The 24325-nt window shown below is 36.0% G+C and overlaps 1 protein-coding gene across 1 annotated transcript; it reads left to right on the top strand.

The window, feature by feature from the left end:
• Positions 1-10518: 10518 nt before the first annotated feature.
• Positions 10519-23841, top strand: LOC138691541 (gastrula zinc finger protein XlCGF26.1-like). The gene is made up of 5 exons (XM_069813583.1): positions 10519-10719; positions 11645-11782; positions 13322-13459; positions 17834-17916; positions 21363-23841. Exons 1-5 carry the CDS (start codon positions 10606-10608, stop codon positions 22492-22494), a joined length of 1605 nt encoding a protein of 534 aa, XP_069669684.1. The 5' UTR covers positions 10519-10605; the 3' UTR covers positions 22495-23841.
• The last annotated feature ends 484 nt before the right edge of the window (positions 23842-24325 follow it).

Here is a 24325-nt window from a genome sequence, read left to right as displayed (position 1 = left end):
GCAATTTTGGAATGAGAGGTGAGTTCTGGATGCAATTTATTTGGACAATCTTGAGTATTCTAACTTACACTGAGGACAAGACCATGGTAAGCCGATACAACTTATGTATGCTGCACAAGATTTTTTTCGACTCTTTTTGTATAAAAAATTTGGACATCATATGAGACTGCTAACATTTGTCAAACCACCTGTAGGCCTAATATTGTTTCTTCAAAGACACGTTTCACTGCGCGTTGTCCTTCGTATCTTACATTAATCTTTGTATATCGGTACATAACCTAAATTCGGCATTTGAGTCATCACTCATCTGAAGCCATTTTGTCCATTCTGTTGACCACTCATCCTGAAAAACATAGTATCTGCCTAACTTTTTCTTGTTACAAGTTACTGTCTGGTCAGAAAGCGAAGCTAATGCCGGTCTAGCCGGCTTTGACATTGATATACGTGATTAACTGGTATTATCCAAGGAAGAGTCGGTGTTTTACCGATCAAAAAGTTGGAAGACATAATAGACCTAAGTTATATGTCTTCACGTATATCCGCAGATTACATTGCAGTACAAAAAATACGTCACCAAACATCGTAAGATGAAGATTACATTTGTAAAAAATTGTTTTATACAAACGTGAAAATTTGACTTATCACAATGAGATTAAACGAATAGTAAAGAAAGTAGGCTAATGTAGTGAATCGATTTAGGCCTAATTTATGTAGACTATAGTGACAAAATTAGTAGTGGATAAATGTACTAATGCTATCATATTGGTTCCTTGTACAGTACAATAGTAGAATAATTAATTAGTGACCAATTTGGCATATTAAGTGTAATAATAGAAAACCAATGAATTCAGTTCTACTATATAATACTAAAGTCATATGTTTAATACCTTTGGACGTATTTGATGTTAATTGTGTGTAAATATAATTTTTAAGGGTTTGTTCGTTAACGAATTCGTAGGGTAATGGCTATGATAGTGGTTCACTAAACGGAAAGTTCTAGGATCGAATCATTGCGTATTTAAAGGTACCGGTAAGTTAGGTATTCCTATTTAACATAAAGTAGTCAGTGGAATAAAGTAATTAGAAGGAAAATAGAAAAATAGTAACACTCTTGAGAGAAATAAATAGCGGTAGCATTCAAAACACTCCATAAGTATTTTACTAATAAATAAGTCTTAACTGGTTTGCATATTGTATATTTGGTCTTCCTTCTTAAATTATTGCATATCAATTATCATTACGAACTCGCTCCTAATTCTGACTTAACGTAGGTCTAGCCCCTCATCATTTGTATTATTGTTACTAATCTGTGACTAGTTATTTGCATTTCATGTTTTCTTCATACTGTAAATACATTTGTTTTTGTTAACCGAGATTTACATGTAATATTTGCTTAATATCTTTTGTTTAGTATTGGATTGTAACTGTTTAAATTTAAATACCATTATTATATGTATTACTACTGTTATTTTCATTTTATCTACTCTGTAATTACATTGTTGAGTGGATTAAATAAATAAATAAAAACGCAGCGAAATGCTGTAGGATGGGAGAAAGGAAAAATGCGGTATCCCAATTTAAATTCATATTTAGAAGTATTGCCATCGCACTGATTATTGGTTGTTACCGGGCAATGGTAAACTTTAGCGGTCCCTGCTTAGGTCGTTATTGCACGCATGCAAGTACAACGAGATTCAAAAGCACTGCCATAATAAAAGAAGTCTGACGGTTTTATGTATGCAATTGACGGCGTAGTTTACGAAGCCGACACTAGAGTGGCATAAAAAGCGCAATTATATTAATTTGTCTATGATTATTTTTACACAATGAACGTCTGTCACTTTAACCTCTCCTTTAAATGTCAGTCAACGGTTCGAACCCCGAAATGAAATTATTCTTTATTATAGGTATATAAAAAGCGCAATTATATTAATTGTCTATGCATATATTTACACAATGAACGTCTGTCACTTTAACCTCTCTTTTAAATGTCAGTCGACGGTTTAACCTCTCTTTTAAATGTCAGTCGACGGTTCGAACCCCGAAATTAAATTATTCTTTATTATAGGTATATAAAAAGCGCAATTATATTAATTATCTAAGAATATATTTACACAATGAACGTCTGTCACTTAACCTCTCTTTTAAATGTCAGTCGACGGTTTAACCTCTCTTTTAAATGTCAGTCGACGGTTCGAACCCCGAAATTAAATTATTCTTTATTATAGGTATATAAAAAGCGCAATTATATTAATTGTCTATGAATATATTTACACAATGAACGTCTGTCACTTTAACCTCTCTTTTAAATGTCAGTCGGCGGTTCGAACCCCGAAATTAAATTATTCTTTATTATAGAATTAATACAATTGCTCGAAAAATCTAAATAAAGTGTATACAGAATGAACTTCTCCCTTTAAATCTCAGTTTACAGTTTGAACCAAGTGACGGCTATACCGGTATTTTCCGAGTTCTGGCCCCGAAAATTAATTACTTTTATTGGGGGTATAATTCAATTGCTGTAAAAATCTAAAAACTTGTATACACAATAATGTAATAACACAGCCATTTTAAATTAACAAGCAAAGATGTTGTCAAAACTAGTAATGTAATAAATTTAATTAAATTTCGGGTCTCGAACTGAGAATATATAACCGCCCTGGGTTGAAATTGTAGACTGATGACCCCATGACCCCATTGTAGCCAATTGGCTTGTCGTCAGCACGACACCTCATCCTGCTCAAGGTTTTTCCGTGGTTTCCCTTGAGTAATAAGACAAATGTCGGGATGAGCCCTAAAGAAATGGGCCGCGGACCACTTCCCTTCCCCCACTCTTTCTCTCCTACTATCACAAAGAACTTGCTAATTTCTTAGATAACCTGTACTATGATAATAGGGGAAAATAATTATACTGTAAGATCACAGAGCTAACGGCTTCGAAGCTGGGTACCTGGTTCTAATGAAGTGCACTGTAAGCAATTTAAAACATGGGGGCATGAGATAGTTACTCTGCCTGCCATAAAAATTCACTTCAATTATATCCCCAAGGTAAAAAAAAACTGTAGACTGATGTCTAAAGTGAGAGCGTAATTTTGTATACTTTTTTTTAGGTTTTTCCAGCAATTGTATTATATCTATAATAAAAAAATAATTAATTTTCGGTGCTCGAACTCAAAGAAATATAGCCGTCACTGGGTTCAAACTGTGGACTGACCTTTAAAGTGAGAGGGTAATTGTGCATACTTTTTTTTTCAAGCAATTGTATTATACCTAAAATAAAGGATAATTAAATTTCGGGACTCGAACTGAGGAAATATAGCCGTCAGTGGATTCCAACAGTGGACTGACATTTAAAGTGAGAGGTTCATTTTCTATACATGTTTTTAGATTTTTCCAGCGATTTCATTATACCTACATAGGGGTCATAGGGGTTCACAACTAGAGTGGACCAAGTTCATCTGGAATAGTTCTGAGATATTGAGTCTTCATTCACCTTCCATAGGAAATGCTGTCCTCTGTGGAGTAACAAATGAGTTATGGACTTTGTTTGTTATAGCAATGGATAAATCTAAGTTTTCTTCATCCGAGATTGTATTACTCTACAAACTGATCACAGGTGAACTTGGTCAACTCTGGTTGTGAGCCCTTCAAATAATAATTAAATGTCTGGGATCGAACTAGGGAAATATAGCCCTGACTGGGTTCAAACTGAAGACGGATATTCGATGGAAGCGAATGTGACTCTGGTGTAGCCAAAAATAATAATTAAATGTCGGAGATCGAACTTGGCAAATGTAGCCCTGACTGGGTTCAAACTGAAGACTGATATCAATGCCTTCTCGATCTAGACCAGGGGCCTGTTTCTCGAAACTTATGGACTACCGTAGTAATATTAATTTATAAAATAAAATTTTTACAAGGTCTGTGTTTCTAGAAACTACAAGGGTAAAGTAGTAGTTACCAGTTCACAGACTAGTAATATTGTTCGATTTCACCAGTTCATAAGTGATTCTGTTTCTTAAAATGCTGATTTAGTTGATTATACTAGTATTCAACAGGAATATTGCTACAAGACTCTAAAGATTGGATGATTTCTATATTATCAGTTACCAGTGACAACCTTTCTCAGATAATCAAAACAAAATATTGTAGTTATTTTTTTAATATGTGGTTTACTGGTTGCGATTCAAGTGATGAAGTTGTTGTGAGAAGAGCTAAAACTATATCCAGAAAGAACAATTATTCCATTATGGGAGCACTGTTTAAATATAATGAACAGATTAGGTAAAGTGCTGAAAAACTTGAAGAGTTGTTAAATATAGTGAGACCTGCCATAACAAGACAAACAAATAGAAGTCATGCATTATGAGGAAAGCTTCAAATACAAGTTGCTCTACAAATTGGAATGTTGATTATTTGGCATATATTCCAATGCCATCAGGTCTTTCTGTCCTAGACCAGCAACACTTGCAGAATTTTTTCTTAATAATCTAATACCAATTCATCGACTGCAGTAATTTTTGCTGGCTTCCCTCCTCCACTGCCAGTTCTTCTGACACTGTCAACTTTAGCCTACAAATTAAATATAAAGCTGCACTAGTTTATGAATAGATCAAATGTAAAGCTGAAAAAAAATAGCGAATTTTTCATAAAGTCATAGGCCTATTAAGTGGCATTCATGTCGGCAGTAGACCCACTGGCTACATAATATGTTCATATTATGATACTAACTGTGAACTTAAATTTGTACTTGTCAAAGTTGCTTTCTTAACGTATGCATAATCTTTGTTCTGAGGTATCACTTCCATAGCCTCAAACATTACAAACATTTTTGTTCATTGGTTTACTTTACCATTTTTGTTAATATGCTTTAAAAAGCACCGAATAAAATATCCTCTGATTCATTAATCATATTCACTATAGTTGATTTACTTTAAATTGATGGCATTTCAGCCGAAAAGAGAAATCAAAACCAAAACAGGAACAACTTAGCCTTATAACCTCAAATAACAATACAAATTACTCTTAAGGAACCCGAAGGTTCATTGCTGCCCTCACATAAGCCCGCCATTGGTCCCTATCCTGTGCAAGATTAATCCAGTTTCCATCATCATATCCTACCTCCCTCAAAAGCATTTTAATATTATCCTCCCATCTACATCTCGGCCTCCCCAAAAGTTGTTTCCCCTCCGGTCTCCCAACTAACATTCTATATGCATTTCTGGATTCGCCCATACGTGCTACATGCCCTACCCATCTCAAACGTCTGGATTTAATGTCTCTAATTATGTGAGGTGAAGAATACAATGCGTGCAGTTCTGCGTTGTGTAACTTTCTCCATTCTCCTGTAACTTCATCCCTCTTAGCCCCAAATATTTTCCTAAGAACCTTATTCTCAAATACGCTTAACCCATGTTCCTCTTTCAAAATGAGAGTTTATTTTAATTTAGCACATTTACCTTCTTTAATTGTAGGTAGAAAATTCACCACAGTCCCTTCTATGATATTAGTTTACGTCCTCTGGTAGATAGCAGTTAAATATAATTCAATACAACCCAGAATAGTAAGAAATAAATCAATAATACAATGAAAATGTTTATTTAGTGTAAAGTGTGCAAAAGTTCCATTTATTTGTTGCATAATATGTTGCAGGTATAATTATAAAACTGTGTTAATTTTAATGTGAAGAGAATTCAGCATGTTAACATAACCTGTTTGCATTAACATTTTAAGTTGAGAACGAAAGCTATTTTGAGATTTAATAAAGAAGAATATATTTAGGATAGACTTCAGAACACGATTACTATCCTTACTTGTAGGTAGAAAATTCACCACAGTCTTTCCTATGAAATGTAGTCTACATAGGTTAGGCCTACCGTATATTATTTCGCCTCGTAGATAATCGATAAATACAATTCAATACAACTCAGTATCATAATAAATAAGTTAATTAAAATACAATTGAAAGTGCTGGGTATCATACGTGACATTATGCTTAATTATGATGTATAATTGCGGATATAGAAATAATTTATAAGGTAAATACAGTAAACATAACCTATAATTCCTATATGGTATCATAACGTAGTTATGGAATGACGGGGCATTGAAGAACATCAAAATTAGACAGAAATGGTTATATTATATAACTGGTTCTTAATTTGAACTGAGTACATTAAGCATTCCTGATATTTTTCGGAAATGCTTTATCAGTGCCCATAACTAGTAGTCTATATGTGAAGATTTCTCAGCACAAATGCTTTCTTTCGCTGTAAAAAAATTATTCAGCAATATATTCATTCATATATTAATACAGTGGCCTGTAATTTGAATAATTGTGCTATCACATTCACATTCGACATGAAAACATAACCTTGTAAATCTGGTTGCTTTGAGGTTGCCTTATTGCAATACAGCTGTCATTTAGTCAAGTGTCCGAAGACCAATAAAGCATCACTCATAAAGCAACTAAGCCAAGAAATAATGGGGGTAGGGTGGCCAGTTCCTGTTCCCTTCCATTGCATACGTCACTGACTACTAGCGCTGAGGTAGTTCTTGTGATTTCGGAAGTGAAAACCGTTCAATTTATTTTTTGTGGAAATGCATTTGATCCTATAAACAAGGCATAATAAAAGTCTAAATTAACCAAACTAATTCGTACATGCGAAGCATATATGCGCTAGTTTAGTCCTAGTAACCAGTGGCGGCTCATACATATTTAATGCATAGTGCCAAAATCAGTGGTATATCCAGGATACCCTAAGGGAGAGGGTAACTCTTTTTCCTACTATAAGCAATAATAATAAATAATAATAATAATAATAATAATAATAATAATAATAATAATAATAATAATAATAATTAGAGACGAGAATTCCATGCAAATGCATGTTTTTATAGGAACATAGGACATAGCTCATACTTAGTACTTATCCATTTCATTACTTTCCGGTTCCAAATATGTGTACTTTTCCCGTGCATATTTGCATGTTTTCGATTTTTTAGGGATAAAAACATGCATAATGCATATTTAGGTAATTTTTAGCTTAATAATGCATATAATATACATTAAATTCAGTTTAAATGCATGCTTTAATGGCTTTGTGTGGACACCTTAGTTTCTCGATTTTATGTCCCATATTTTAGCTTCAGAAATCAGGATTGAAGAAAAAAAAACTAAATAACAGAAAAATTAAATAAGATGTTAAGATTTTCTCAATAAGGTGTTAGAGGACCTTTCCCTGGACGGAAATCCACTTTTACAACACTCTACCGACGACCCTCTATACACTGCGTGTCATAAATTTATTACGTTGGATATTTTGAGAATAGTAAGTAGAGAGGAAATATAGAGGGTTCAAGAAAATTGCCGACAAATAATTTAGGTCAAAAGCATCCTCTTTCAGGGAGGTTGTAAATTCTCTTCCTTTTCTAGTACTAGTAGCAATTTATATTCTTCTAAAATTGGAATCACCGTTAAACTGTGTTTGCAGTGTGTGAATGTCGTAAGTTGTTAATGTGCTTGTTTATTCTGTTTGCGCGTGTTAATGTGGTTCTAATATGTTTCCAATTTAAAGGTTCCAAAAGTGTATTCTTTGCACAGTGGATTACTGTAAAGAAAAATATTTTATTAGGTCAGATGAGGATGTCGTATTTTGCGACTTTTGGAGTAAAGAGTAAAGCAATGCTGTTCTGTTTCCGAATATTTTATGTGACAATTGTTCTTTGTAAAAAAATTACAAAACTTGTTCAAAATAATTATTAAATTATGATGTCCGTTTTTAAATCGTATCTAGGTAATCGTAAGTTCTATTATAATTTCAGATGAAATGTACTAAAAAATTTCAAGTCGACCAGCATGTCGCATCTGTTTCACATATTGCAAGAATGCAACAAAAGAAATAATCTTTAAAGAATTTCATAGATCCCTCAGTTATGCCCGTGGGAAAGTGGATGTAGCGGCGAAAAACAAATTGGACAGGGTCCTAAATGCTAACCCGGACTGCGGATTCTTTTGTTCAGTGAAGAAGGTTATTTGTGGCGAAAACTTGAATTAAGAATTTGACCTGACACTGTCACAAATATGTTCATTCAAGTTTAAACCCGTAACTTCTTGCAATATAGAGACAAGTGCAGGAACCTCACAGAAACCAATTTAAAAATGTTATTAGGTTTTTAACTGTGCAAAAAAGTGAAGTGAAATAAGACATTTTGAAACAAAAATAAAAGTGCATATTTTAATGTATTTTTCGCTTGATCATGCATATTTCATAGTTTGATAGTGCATGAATGCATGCATATTTTGGGATTTTATAGTGCATGAAATTCTCGTCTCTAATAATAATAATAATAATAATAATAATAATAATAATAATAATAATAATAATAATAATAATAATAATAATAATAATAATAATAATAATAATCACTCACCAAAATGTATACAACTGGAGCACTTGAGCACTTTTGTTGACCAGGTTAATATGCGCGATAGATAAAACCCATTCGCCTATTCTTCTGACTTGAAAATAAATCCATCATTTTTTTGTTGAAGTTGTCTATTTTGCAAACAAAACTCCTCAGATTCATTGTGCCCTCTTAGTGCTAAATCTAGTGCCCCACAAAATCGTATACAATTTATTATTAAATTTACACATATCTGCTTTTATCAATTTGCTCATTGTGTTTTGCATTCGCGAGTCTGTAGTGTGAATTTAACTGATTTTCAGTGTTCGCTTTACCCAGCATAGACAAACTGAAGACGTTATTCATATTAACTTTTGACTTATGATGTGTTTTTATTTTACCCCATAAGTGTACTAAATCTGTCACACCCACTTTTGACCAGCTAAGTTCACCTCCGAACAGAACACACGGGAAAAAGAAGAACGCATTTTTCACATCACATCCACACAACCAGTTGTTTTTTAAATAAATATCTGGGTTGAATTTGCCAGATCTGTTAACTTTAGCACTTTGCTGCTTTTTGATGAATGTTCAAGTGCGGTGTTGGTCTGCCTAATTCTTTAACACGAAGTTTGTTTTCATATGTTAATGTTGAAAACTGAGATTTCAATAAAACGCCAACCGAATTCATTTTAACAGTACACAACACGATCACTATTACGATGACAACCTCACGACTTAACATGTTCACACTACACTTGGTACTGTTGGTAGAAATAATAAAGTGAAAACTTTCTCAAGGCAAGTTTTCAAGAAACCGGGAGAGATTTTATTATCTTATTGTTGCAGTCTTCGCTAAGAAACTTGTTCCGACAAAGCGGAAGGGTGACAGAGCGCGAGGTAGTAAGGGATCGGCGTAGTAAATGGAGATGTATACAGTTTTACAAGCATTGCAAAAGCCAGCGGCAATTTGTGCCTGGCACATTTCAGATCATGCTTTTAGATGCTGAAAAGGACGAGCGAACATGAAGATTGCGCGCGCATCCCATTGTATTTCTTATGGGATATAGTGCCTGGCACAGATCCATCCTCCAAACATTGGTTACAACGTGTTTTGCTGCCAAGATCGTATTGACGGTAGAGTTTGTGTAAGCGTAACTTGTTTCTCTCAGGTTTTGAGCGGAAAATATGAATTCTCCATTTCCTTCTGTATTCTGGTAGTGCCATGGCACAACGGCACTACCTCTAAAGCCGCCCCTGCTAGTAACATATTTAACTAATCAGACTTCAGATTGAAGTACTGTATGAAACGAATAAATGTAATTGATGTGTAAACAAACTGCCTTTACAAGTCGTCATACGTAACGTTATGCTTAATTATAATTGCATAATTGCGAATGTAGAAATAAAGTAGTGATAGAGTAAACATAACCTATAATTTTAAAACATCAAAATATACGTGCGATGCAACTGAAAATTATTGATTCATGCATAAATGAATGTGCAAGAATTTCGTAATGTAGCATGCTTCATTTCATTAATTACAATATTAGGTACTGTAACAGTAATGAAATATATATGGTAAAATTTTTGGTAATATACATCTCATTTTTAGTTCTAATTGTGTATATTATCAAAAATGTATTATTTTCAATGCGAATGCGACTCTGCTGTACCCAAAAATAATAATTTCATGTCGGGGATCGAGCAAATATTGCCCTCACTGGGTTCAAACTGCAGACATATACCGCAAATGCGACTCTGGTGTAGCCTTCGTAAAGTACGTCCATAATTCCATAAATGAAACCGTTGGCCTTCTGTTATTTCCGTCATCCTTTTGAGTCACATAGTACTTCCTGTCCAAAGAGTGTAAATTCCATTGTTATTTTCATGCGTGCAAGAACGACCTAAGCTGGGACCGCTAAACTTTATCATTGCCGCGATTAGTTACTATTAATTAGTATTAATAAGTAATATTAGAAGAAAATTAATAATGCTAAAAATAATTACAAAGAGGAATAAACTTTGAATTACAATCGTTCTGAACCTTAATCATCTATCTGAACACGGCCGCCTTGAAAATAGTTCGTAAAGGATTCAGTGAGCCCTGACCTTCTTTTTATCGTTACGATGAAGAACGTACCGGTACTGCATGCAAAAATATAACGACAGAGTTGCTATACGTAGGGCTAAACAAAGATGTCTTATTACGCCGAAGAATATGTGGACCAGGGACATGCTCTCGCGCCTGAGGTGAAAGTTGATGAAGATCCGATGCGAATTTCATTCAGGATGGTGAAACATGAACCAGAGGTGAGTGAAGCGCAAGGAATGCACTGGTGTTTTCCGGAGTTTATATTTTATTTTGATTAGCACAGGCACTACTTCCTATCAACATATTAGTTGCAGTGCTTTTTACTGTATGTTAGAGGTAGAAGAAATTGGATAACTATATATTTATTATTTATGTCATGTTGTAGCTAAGTCTAATGTTGAATTTACCTGGTTTTATACGTCGCATGTTAAAAGGAAATTGCAATTTACATTTTACTCTTAATGGTTGCCAGGCTACACATTCCCTCAGTGTAGGTATTTGATATCGTGCTTAAGGACACGAATTCATTTTTTTTTTATTTTGGTCTGTGTAAAACTCTCAATCATTTTGCGGTTTCAATTGATAAGTCAATCATACAAAATGAGGATAGCCTAGGGGTGTTAGAGTCAGGAAAGTAGAGTTGTTAGGGATTATTTTCTTTTGTGCAGTAGGTCAATGAAACAAAAGCGAGCAGTGTTTTTTTTTTTTCACAGTTTCCCTTCATATACAAGGAATTTCTAGCCATCGAATGTAGTCTACCATAACATTTATGTTCTGACAACACAACAATCCAGACTAATTGTTTTTTTTTATAAAACTACGCAAACAATGTTGCTAAGCTTACACTATGAAGAATATACAATATAATGCACATTAGTAAATTATATGCATTAATGGCCGAAATATTTAAAAAAACTTATGCACAGTTAACTCTGCGTAGTCAACATCACGGAAGTTAATAACATGTATAACAAACGTTTTTGCATGAAAATATGCATTGGCATATAAATCTGCCGTTACCCACCATAATGTAAAGCACAGGCTGTGGCATACGGACTAATACAGAACAACTTGTAAAGTTAGAAGCTGTCTTCTAACATCCTGTAATAAATTGCTCATTTAAGGCGTCTCTTTGTACTGCAGGAACGGAATCCTGTGCATCAGCTTTTGACAGGTATAAAGGAGGAATATGAGGACCACAGCCGAGATCTCACATCTGAAGTAAAATTTGAGAAGGATCCGGAGACAGTTTCGTTTCCTGTGGTGAAACGTGAACCAGAGGTGAGTGCGACACAAAGAATGCACCGTGTGTTCTTCTTGCAGTGTTTATCTTGTGTGTTCACCGTAACGGACACTGCCTTTTTACAACAGTACTTCAGCGCCTTATAGTCTGTGACAGTGGCAGAACGAAATTGCTCGTTATACTTACTCGTAATGACTGCCATAGCTACACATTCCCACAGTGTATTATCACAGTCTAGTATATACAGCCACGACGTTTAATATGTAATAAATTTGCATCCATAGATAGTTCCTAACCACTAGGATCGCTACTATCTCCTCATTAGAGACAATGCGAAATAACACCTGCACATTCTATTGTTCCTAGCTACCTCACAACTCAAGCTTCGTGATTGTATATACTAGACTGTGGTATTATTTTGATCATGTGTTGTACTTGAGTTGATTTCTTTTTGTTTGTCTAGGTTTTGTGTAAAATTCTGAATGTGTTTTACGGTTTTCAAATGATTATTTATTATGCGGTACATATATGCATGAATATTATCACCCTGTCTTCATTCGTCTTTTCACCCATTGTTTTTTAAGTATTTACAAGTCTGGGATATTTCTTTTCTAGTACATTATGCTGCCAGTATATATATATATATATATATATATATATATATATATATATATATATAAAATATTTTATAACTGTAGTGTAAATTGTGGGGCTTATTTGGTTGAATTGCAGAAGGTACGCTAAATTTTGCAAAAATGTTCTGATGCATACAGACACGTAAGTACATATATCAGTGTATTGTTTATTTTACGTACGTTTTTCTGTCAATGAATTGCATTCAATTTTACTATAGATAGAGAAACGTGAAGTTAAAAACTTCAGTTGGCAAATCTTGATATTATTAGAAATAGAATTAGAGGTTTTCAATTTTCCCCACTCATACATGTCGAAAGGATATTGCGAAATGCTTGTTGTCGAAGTGTGTGGTAGCTCAGTGGTATAATGTTTGAGTACTTGCAGGTACGAAACAAAATACTGCTGGTGTGCTAACTCAGAATAAGTGAACCTTATAAAAGAAGGGTAGGGGTGTTAGAATCAGGTAGGTAGGGATGTTTGGGAATGTGTGTTTTTGTGCAGCAGTTCAATGGACCAAAAGTAGGCAGTGATGTTTTATCATAGTGTCCCTTCATACTTAAGTATTTTCTATCCAACAAGTACAGTCAACAAAATTCTTATTGTTTTATTTCATTTTTTTTTTTTTTTTGCAAAACAATTCTAATTTTTTGGGTTTAGTCGATCACGGTCTTGAAAATATGCTACAAAAATACGCAATAGTATATTAAATGCAGGAATGGCCGAAATATGCACGAGTTGCTTTTCGTATTATTACAGACCTTCATGACATCTCTAAAAATATTTCAGTATGAAAAATTTGCATTTGTATATGAAACTTGGCCTCATTCCTCATAAGTCAAGCTGTTGCATGGAGATGTATAGAGAGCAGCTTGTCATGTTAGTAGGCGTCTTCTAATACCGTGTAATAAATTGCTCATTTAAGATGTCTCTTTGTACTGCAGGAACAGAATACCTTGGATCAGCATTTGACTTGTATAAAAGAGGAATATGTGAACCAGAGCTCTGATCTCATATCCGAGATAAAGTTTGAGGAAGATCCGGTGCCAGTATCATTCCCTGTGGTGAAACGTGAATCAGAGGTGAGTGAAGCATAAGGAATGCACTGTGTCCTACTTCCAATGTTTATCTTGTATTTTGATTGCCACAGACACTACCTCTTTACAACAGTGTTTGCAGTGCCTTCCACTTTATGATAGAGACAAAAAGCACGTCTCAATATTTATTGTTGTAATGTTGCATAGAACTAATGCTTGATTTCATTTTTTCATTTTTTCACCTTTTTGTTTTTAAGTATTTACGTATTTGTAATGTATCTTTTGTAGAATATTAGGACACGCTTCCGTAGAGGGGCAGCGCCAAATTGGGATTATGGTACTTTGTACTGATTTAATAATTACTTAATATTGATAAGCGTATTTTTTTACGAGGATCAAGTGCTTTCGACACGGTATATTATAATATTGAACGTGGTTATGTTATGGTACAGAGAGGTTACGAGGCGGTTGTAATGGGACGCCATTTTCGTGTTGCGAATATAATGTAGCTATCAGATTTTTACTTTACGTACCTTTTAACCTTTTGTTGTTTTACTGACGGCTTGTGTAATGACGTTGGTTCTTGTTGTATGTTCTTTACGTAAATCTGTGTACACGTTATTAGGAATGGTGTACACAGATCGAATGTGATGCCGTCAGTTGACGTCATGGGGAGTTTGAAGTGTATAAGAACGCTAAATTATTTAAGTCTGGTTTCCACATAGCCTATCGTTGATTAGTTAGATTTTAGACTAAAGAAATTTGACATAGATTAGTGATAAGTTACATGTTAGTTTAGGGTTAGATGTCAGTTTAGGTGTGTGTATTTGAAAGATGTTAGTTAAGGTTTTTTGGAAAGGTTAGACGTCAGTTTATGTGTGTGTATTTGAAAAATGTTGGTTTAGGGTTTTTTTTGGAAAGGTTAGACGTCAGTTCAGGGTTTTTTTTTTTTGGAAAGGTTAGACGTCAGTTTAGGTGTGTGTATTTGAAAAATGTTAGTTTAGGGTTTTTTTGGAAATCTTAGACGTCAGTTGAGGGTTTTTTTGAAAGGTTAGACGTCAGTTTAGGTGTATGTATTTGAAAAATGTTAGTTTAGGGTTTCTTGGAAAGGTTAGACGTCAGTTTAGGGTTTTTGGAAAGGTTAGACGTCACTTTAGGTGTGTGTATTTGAAAAATGTTACTTCAGTATTTTTTGGAAAGGTTAAACGTCATTTTGGGTTTTTTTTTTTTTTGGAAAGGTTAGACGTCAGTTTAGTTGTGTGTATTTGAAAGATGTTAGTTTAGGTTAGGTTAGACGTTAGTTTAGGGTTTTTTTGGAAAGGTTAGACGTCAGTTTAGGTGTGTGTATTTGAAATATGTCAGTTTAGGTTAGGTTAGGTTTGGTTAGGTTAGGTTAGGTTAGGTTAGGTTAGGTTAGACGTTAGTTTAGGGTTTTTTTTTTGGAAAGGTTAGACGTCAGTTTAGGTGTGTGTATTTGAAAAATGTTAGTTTAGTTTAGGTTAGGTTAGACGTTAGTTTAGGGTTTTTTTGGAAAGGTTAGACGTCAGTTTATGTTTGTGTATTTGAAAAAGGTTAGTTTGCATCGAGGGCATCTGGCTTCGCTCTTGATGAAACCTATTTTCATTGCATATTGTATAGTATCTTCCTTTGTGCGTAGAACTGTTTGGGACAGACTTATTAAAGTAGTTCGGACTTTTAGGCTGCTGGACGTCGTGTCTTGTGTCATGTTGATCGATAGTCGGTGTGTTTGTGAGTTATGTCATTTGAAGTCGGCGTTTGAAGAGTGGTAGTGACAGTGTTTTCGAGATATATCGATAGTAGGTTAGTCGAATACCTTGTTATTAAGCGACTGGTGGAGAGGAATGTTTTTCTATGTAAGATGTGACGTAGTGGGTGACGTAGTATATGACGTAAATTGGGAGATTTGTGATTGGGTTGAGGTTTTGTATAAGTTTCAAGCGTATCTTTCGCAAGTGTTCTTGTAGCCTAATGGTTAATGCTATGGAGGATAGAAATGAACGTCAGTGGTTCGAGTCTCGTCACTGGCAAGGTAAGTAAAAAGTGTGTTAATGATAAGGTACCGGTATGTAATGTAGGCATAAAATTAGGTAGTAGAAATAAAGTAGTTGTGTGCGGAAAAAGGATGGAAGAATGAGAGTGTAGAAGAGTGTGCGAGGGACGGGAGTGGAAAGAGAAGATATGAGATAGATAAATGATACTTTTTTTTTGTTTCTGCCTTGAGCGTTTTTTCAGGTGTTGTGATGGTATATTTTTTTCCTCGAAAATGGTACGTTTCTCTTCAAAATCGTTCAGGATATTTCATTGCTATATTATGTAGTTTCTTTCTTTTTTGTTTTGGCGCCATTTTGGCGCTGCCCCTGTACGGAAGCACGCCCGAATATTATCTTATCCATGAGAGAAGGTATTTTTGTAAATTTACTGTAAATTATATAGCTGATTTTGAGTGTATTGTAGAATTGGCTCTAAATTTTGCAAAATGTTGTGATATATTCATGCAGGAAACCGTTGTTTATTTTAGTTACTCTTGCTTATTTAATTTTAATACAGGTAGGGAAACTTAAAATTACAAACTTCATTTTGCCAATTTAAAAATTACTAGAAATAAACAATGTATTTGAATATGCTTTAGTTCTTATAACTAGACCCCAACTTAGTTAAAATTCTCGGGAAAGTTATGAATTTCACAAAATTGGTCAATGAATTTTCTAACCAATCTTTTCTGTGCACTATAATGATCAGTATTGTCATAGCAAAGGAAGTGTTGTGTACTGGAGCTGTATGCTTCATAATTTTGCCTAACAGAAATTGTGGAGCTAAACTGGAAGAAAATGTAATGAGCATAGAGTAATATCCAAAGCAAACTGAACCGGATCATTATGTACCTGGTAATCTAAAAATTTGGGATCATACAATGGGTTAGTATTAGACATTGTCAGAAAAATGGGAATTTTACCAAATTCGTTCAAAGGCGTGGAGTTACAATTAGCATGTCTGATAGTGATGCTAGGAAATCGGTGTCCAGATACTGGTTGGCACAAGTTACCTGTTTGAAGCTTTTCAGGTGTTATCCCTTAACCCATTGACAGCAAATCCTGGTTACATTCGGTGCTGAACCGTAGAACATTTTGCTGAGGTCACTGGGACACTGGATAGCCATTGCAGTTGTTAAAATGTTGTAAGATAAACCACTTACAAAATTCACCGAATTCGTGACTAGAAATTGAATTATTCATTCATAGATAATTTCTGCTATTATAAATAATTAAATAGTTACTCTATAACAGCTATTTTCCAGCAGTGTGCCGTGGTATACTCAAACGACCCACTGGTGTGCGGCAGAATATGCGTCATGGCAGAAGTCAAAGTGTAGGTGTGCAAGCAGCAGAGGAGAGAATGACTTATGCGCATCTAGGGTAACCAGATTAGAGAAGTGCTAACCTTAAAAAAATATCGTATTTTACCTGCTTTTGTGAAATAAAATGTCTCCTGCATTAGATATCTTATCAAAACATGTAATAACGTTGTATTTATTCATATTTCCTAAATATAAAATTAAGAAAACATGCATAATACCCTAAGTTTGACACTGGTATTGCATTGGAATAATTTCTGTCACTAAATTATGCATTTCTGTCATTAACTTCAAATAACAATACAAAAGTTGGTCCACACCTGTGGAGTAACAGTTAGCGCGTCTGGCCGTGAAACCAGGTGGCCCGGGTTCGAATCCTGGTCGGCGCAAGTTACTTGGTTGAGGTTTTTTTCTGGGGTTTTCCCTCAACCCAATTTGAGCAAATGCTGCATAACTTTAGGTGCTGGACCCCGGACTCCTTTCACTGGTATTATCACCTTCACCCCATTCAGACACTAAATAACCTAAGATGTTAATATAGCGTCGTAAAATAACTTACTTAAAAAATAACAAAATTTGTGTTAATTTAATTTCTGATTAACATATATTTAGTTTATGTTCTCAACGTCTTTTGTACTATGCACCTTTTTACCATTCAGCAAATTATCATTCCTCGTATGTTACTAAAAATAAGTCATAAAATTTAAAATATTTTATTTTATATATTAATGCATATACATTTATCTAATTTATTGTATTTTATAGTACTTTTTCCCTTCCAAAACCGTCAAAATTCCCCTGCTGTTTTGGAACATCAGATTTAGATTATATGAATGTGCTGCAGGATTTTATATTACACCTTTGTGTATCACATTTTGGAAAAGGTTCAAAAACGCAGATCTATAAGGAAAAGACTTACGCCACGAAAAATCTGCCCCAAGAATTGTCTTCTATTATTTAATTCTACTAAGATTAATACGAAATACGGTGCGCTTTTGTTAATGTAAATTGTCTATCTTTTTCTTTTGTTTCTTCTGTATTTTTAGGAAGAGCAGAGTGACTTGGACACAATGAAAGAGGAGCCAAGGATGGAACTAACGGCAGAGGACAACGATAGTTTAACAGAAAGGTGAGTATGCAGTACGAGTCTTCACATAGAGAGTTCATTATGTTTGAAGTTTCCGTTTACTTGACTGTCTAGAAGCACCTTCGGAAGAACTGTCTGCTTGAATCATCCAGCAATAATCAGTCAGCACATTCAGACTCCACTTCCCTTGGTATCTGATTTTCCATAAGTACTGTTCAAGCTTTTCTTCAAGTTGTTCACTAAATGTGCCTAGATTGTCAGGCAAATAATGTAGATGGACATGCAAGAAGTGATCTCTCACACTCATATTGCATTCCAAGATCTTGAAACTTTTTCTCTTAATGCAATTTCTTTAAAATTGGGATCTTTGTAATTCCCACGGAAATAATGAACTACCATTTTGAGTCCATTCCAAGTGTTTTTCTTCGAACCGCTCATCACTTTTACAAAATCATTGGCTAACATTAATTTGGCTATTTTATTTATTTCAGCTTCTTCTTGTTCTTCTTCCTATCCCGTATTAAGCCTGGTGGCCTGTTACATTCTTACTCCATCGTTACAGCTGATGGCCCTACTGTCTTACTCACACAAGAAACAGTTTGGTGTTGTTATTAAATAATGCAGAGTTTTTAGCTATAAAGCCATTAACTCTCTTGCTCTCCAATATTTCTCGCACATAGTGAGTTTAGAGCAATGCTGTCACGAAATCAGCACGGCAATTTATGATTTTCAAGTTACTCGTGATAACTGCTTGCTTCTCTGTATAAGACTGCATATAACTGTACGACTACCCTGCGTTGAGTCATGGATGTAGAAAATGTTGCAGTAAGTAAGGAATTGTAGTTGTAGGGAAAATCATAATCATACAAATGAGACAGTTTATGTTGTTAGTACCTGAAATGCGTCTTGCAAAAAATAATGAGGAGTAAAAATGTGTAATGAAGGTAGAAAAATTCTGCAGAACACAAACATATAAATAAGACATAAAAATTATTTAAAGGTTGAAGTATTTTAGATATTATATAATTATGAGTTTTTGACTATTTCTTTATAAATTAACAGTACTTCTCGTTAATTTCTATAGCATTAACTTCTAGGCGAAAATAGTATGCATTGTGCTACCTGTTCCACTTCACGTTACCTCTCGGAGTGATGTCACTACCGTCTCTGTTTACATAAGAGGGGGTAGGAAACATGGTACAGTACGTGTTGCAATGTTATAGACAGTATGTAGGTTCTCGCATACCATGCAACAGTAGAATGGAAGCGATCATGGTATAACAGGATTCCTTGACGTCTGTAGTACCTGACAATGAACAGTATTATATTAGGTTAATATTAGCCTATACAGTTGATAATTATAATTGTTCATAAATTATTTAGGTTCGGCCTATATAAGGTACTATATTATAAATTAAAATATAGTTTTTGTGTCTATGGTATATGGTAACATTTAAAAAGAAACTTAATGTATTATTGATAATCCTATAAAAACGCTTCCATCATTTATTCTGCTTCGCTTGGCATGTCTGTTGAACTCCCTGCTGTGTCAGTGGTATTGCCAGCTTCAGATTCATTGCATGAGGCCTCACAGTTATTATCGTCTCCTTCATCATCGCTTGTGTTCAGACCTAATTAAATTTAATTTGCTCAGTTTCTTGTTCCATCACGTCGCCAATAATCCTTCTCAATCGTTTTGACTTTATCACACGCCTTTTGCCAGTCCTCAACATCGATATTTTGAATGCACTCGCTAGTTAACTTTTTAAGTTTCCTTAGGGAACACGGTTTTACATTTTTTTCTGCTATTTTCTGTTTCATTACATTCCAAACTAATTCACTGGGGTTTAGGTCGCAGCCATACGGAGGCAATCGTAAAACAATAAATCCGTGATCTTGCAAAATTCTATCAACTGTATAGACTGCTGCGGGTTTGTGAAGTTTAACTACTTGCAGAAGATCGTTTTTCGTGTGTGATTCGTCAAATAGATTATCGCTGACATCTTTCAACCATGCAACAATGTCTTTCTTGAGGTTGGCGCTGGTAGGGGCTTTGTTTTCTTGAGCTGTATGGTACGGAGCATTATCAATGACAATAATACTCTCTGCGGGTAGATTTGGAATGAGCTTTTCTTGTATCCATTTATTGTAATTAGAACTATTCATCTCGTGATGGTAATCTCCAGATGTGGTCTTTCCGTCGTAAATTAATTCTGCACCTGGAATAAACCCTATTCGTCCACCAGCATCCACTACTATTGCCCTCTGTCCAGCAGAATCATTTACCATCACTCCGGAAATTTCGTCGTGTTGCCAGCATTTAGAGACAGTATAGTGAGTGTGAACCATGTCTCGTCGGTGTATACTACAGGTTTATTTTGCCCCTTTCATTTTTGCGCACTGCTCTAAGATAAGCTACCCTACGAGCAACAATATCTTTACGCTCCATTAGTACACTCCGGAAATTCTTACATTTCTTAAACCTGAATCCCATTTCTTTTACTAGATGCCAAAGTGTGGTGTTACTCCCACGAAACTGAATGCTGTCTTTTATAGCAAAAAGAAGTTTTTTCAGGGTAGGAATTTCTCTATGCTGTTCATAATATTCCAGAAAAGTTCTCCGAATAGCGCACTTGTCAGTCATCTAGCTGATAACTCTTTAGTTTCTTCGTACAGACGTCTTTTCCTATTTTTAACTAGAGAAATACTGTACATTTTTATTACACACTTATCACAACAATTATTACAAATCACACCACTTCCACTGACTTAAATATTAGCAGTTCAATTTTCGTCCTAATTTACAGTCTTGGAGAGTTCACAATACATTTTGAAATATGTCGACGTCCGCTTGCGTACACTTGGCCGCACACTTGTGAATGGCACTCGTCGTGCTACGTAACTGCATACGGCTGTCTTTGATATCCTTAGCGCTCGCGCTGGCTGCTGACTGCACGCTGACCAAGATCACGCGTTTACAGCAATACGTTCCAATAACGAAACGTAACTCTGTAAATAATGAGAATAGGAATATGTTTATATGATTAAATTTTTTGCTCAGAATGTCTTCAGAAATAAGTTTCGTAAAGGACGGTGAATCACTCTGTATATCACAAGAATAAGGGATAGAGAAAGTTACAGCACATTTGCAATACCGGATTTCAAAATAAACGCAGAATATAGCACGCTCGTATCGAGAAAGAGGTAAAGCAAAGGCACGTGACTTTCGACAGAAATGTCTATTAAAACTAAAAACCTACTAAGAGTTCACTAACGTTGTGTAATCCTTATAAAATTTATTGTACAGGTGAAGTCCAAACTGTTGAGAATTTTGATACTAGCAGCATTAGTCATAAATTATTTACAAGGATGCATCTCTAATGACAATATACCTCCTGCTGAAATGGGTTTGTTTTGATATGAATATGCAATAATTGTATTAATATATGTTGCGACTATTTTATAGACTGATAGCATATTTCCTTCAGGATTCCAGCTGCCAACGAGAGGACTGTATCAACAGTATTGGACGGTATTGCACTTGAAGTGAACGAGACTGTGTGTGAGATTCCCAAGAATTCCGGTTCCTCGGCCAAACCTGTGGGGACTCGTGAATATCAGAAGCAGTTGGAATTTGAATTGCCTAAATTATATGTCTCGAATTTGGCAAAACTGAAGAAGAAAGCTTTCAATTGCGATGTTTGTGGTAAGTCTTTCTCGTATTCGAGTTCCTTAAGAGATCATAAACGCGTACACACAGGCGAGAAACCTTTTACATGTAGTTATTGTAGTAAGTGCTTCTCGCATTTGAGCAGCCTAAGACATCATGAACGCATACACACAGGCAACTTACCTTTCAAATGTGACGTTTGTGCTAAGTGTTACCCGAATTCGAGGAGCCTAAGGAACCATGAACGCCTGCACACCGGCGAGAAACCTTTCAAATGTGGTTATTGTGGTAAGTGCTTCTCGAATTCGATAAGCATACGGAGTCACGAACGCCTGCATACACGCCAGGAACCTTTTATATGTAGTGTTTGTTGCAAATGTTTCAGGGATTTGAGGAATCTTAAGAACCATGAACGCCTGCACACAGGCGAGAAACCTTTCAAGTGTGGTGATTGCGGTAAGTGTTTTTCGGTGTTGAACAACCTAAAAAGGCATGAATGCCGGTATACACGCGATAAGCCTTTCAAGTGTGATGATTGTGGTAAGGGTTTTTCGGCGTTGCGTAGCTTAAGAAACCATGTACTCCAGCATGTAGGCGAGAAACCTTTTAAGTGTGGTGATTGTGGTAAGTGTTTTTCGGAGTTGCGTAGCTTAAGATACCATGAACGCCGGCATACAGGCGAGAAACCTTTCAAGTGTGATGTTTGTGGTAAGTGTTTTTCGGTGTTGCGTAGTTTAAGAAACCATGCATTCCGGCATACAGGCGAGAAAATATTCTCGTGTGGTGATTGTGGTCAGTGTTTCTCGGTGTTGCGTGGCTTAAGAAACCATGAACGCCGGCATACACGCGAGAAGCCTTTCACGTGTGATGTTTGTGGTAATTGTTTCTCAGATTCGAGTAACCTAAGTAAACATGAATGCCTGCACAGTGACGAGAAACCTTTCAAATAAGCCTGAAATTCCATGAACTCCGCCAGATGCGGGAAAATTCTCTAATGCCGTGTTCATGTTCAGTGACTGCCTGAGCCGAATAGTCTGAAAAGCTATGCTCTCTTGCACACTGGCGAAACTCCTTAATATTGTGACAGAGCTGGGATACGATCTCACGACCGGCAGAAGGATTACAAGGTCGGCCATGGTTCGGCGCAAGTTGCGCGCGCATCTGCTTCCTGGGGCATGTGCTGTGGCGTAGAGAGGAGAGGAGAGGGGAGATATCCAGAGAATTCGAGAGTGCCATCTCTGGACATCCGTGGAAATTTCTAGCATCGTAGAAATTTCTCGTAACTATGGTTTGGTTATAAATTACGACACGCGAGTGAACGTGAGTAGTGTTGTTATAGTCGATGGACAGCAAGCCAGCCAGTCTTGTGTAGCAGTGAAGCCAGCTTCGAGACCGGAGTTCGACTTGAGTGTGTCCGCAGTTATGTGAGCGTACGAAGTCCTGAGTTCGAGTGCGGTGGACCGCAATTGGGGGGACCTGAGTTCGAAGTTCAGTGTACTGTCCCTGAAGGTTTGGGATTCGAGATACTGTGAACTTGAATGATTGAGCAAGAAGAGCTACCCAAGGCAAACGAACTGTGAACTGAGAACTGACAGTCCTGTTTTCTAATAGTGCTTTGTGAAGAGTAGTTAAGATTAAGAGTTCATTGTTGGTCTCAATAATCCGAGTAAATTGTCATTGTCGTCTGTGGAGTGCAATAACGAATACTCTGTTACGGTGTGGAGTGGAAATCCCATTGTTGACGGGAGTAGAATTAAATTGTTGAAAGTGACTATTATTGGTGTGAGAATAAAATTACATTATTGTTTTGTAATAAAAGTTACAACTGGTGTCAGAAGTGGGATATTGTTGACACAATGGAGAACCTACAACAGATCCTGGAAGCAATCAAAAGAATGAACAAACATATCAGTGAGGTGAACAACGACATAAGTGACGTAAAAGCAGAAATGAAGCACGACCTAAGTGAAATGAAATGCGACATAAGCGGAGTGAAAGCGACATGTAGATGGAATTGTTAACATCGTGAAAGACGAACTCAAGGCCTATTTGGATAAACTAAACCAGAATTTTGCAACTATAAACGAGACAATGACAATTTACTTGGATTATTGAGAACAACAATGAACTGTTCACAAAGCACTATTTACAAAACAGAACTGTCAGTTCTCAGTTCACAGTTCGTTTGCCTTGGCTAGCTCTTCTAGCTCAGTCACTCAAGTTCACAGTATCTTGAACCCCAGACCTTTAGGGACAGTACACTGAACTTCGAACTAGGTTCCCCCAACTGCGGTCCACCGCGCTCGAACTCAGGACTTCGTACGCTCACACAGCTGCGGACACATTCAAGTCGAACTCCGGTCTCGAAGCTGGCTTCACTGCTACACAAGACTGTCTGGCTTGCTGTCCATCGATTATAACAACACTGCTCAAGTACACTCGCGTGTCGTAATTTATAACCAAACCATAGTTGCGAGAAATTTCTACGATGCTTGAAATTTCCACGGATGTCCAGAGATGGCACTCTCGAATTCTCTGAATATCTCCCCTCTCTGCCGCGGTCGCTCTCTCTCCTCTCCTCTCTACGCCACAGCACATGCCTCAGGAAGAAGATGCGCGCGCAACTTGCGCCGAACCACGGCCGACCTTGTAATCCTGCCGGTCGTGAGATCGTATCCCAGCTCTGTCACAATATGTTTCGTTTGTAGGTATAAGTACTCATGTACTGAAGCATATCTGCAACAAACCTTTCTTATGCGGTTTTTGTGTTCTCACGGTCCT

This window comes from Periplaneta americana, chromosome 16 (genome assembly GCF_040183065.1).
Source record: "Periplaneta americana isolate PAMFEO1 chromosome 16, P.americana_PAMFEO1_priV1, whole genome shotgun sequence".
Classification (NCBI taxonomy): domain Eukaryota; kingdom Metazoa; phylum Arthropoda; class Insecta; order Blattodea; family Blattidae; genus Periplaneta; species Periplaneta americana.
The sequence above is the reverse complement of the archived record's forward strand: the minus strand, read 5'-3'. Positions and strand labels throughout refer to the sequence as shown.

Coding starts and splice junctions, on each gene's coding strand:
- LOC138691541 (XM_069813583.1), top strand. CDS start 10,606: ATGTCTTATTACGCCGAAGAATATGTGGACCAGGGACATGCTCTCGCG. Junction 11,783..13,321: donor TGGTGAAACGTGAACCAGAG/GTGAGTGCGACA, acceptor TTTGTACTGCAG/GAACAGAATACCTTGGATCA. Junction 13,460..17,833: donor TGGTGAAACGTGAATCAGAG/GTGAGTGAAGCA, acceptor CTGTATTTTTAG/GAAGAGCAGAGTGACTTGGA.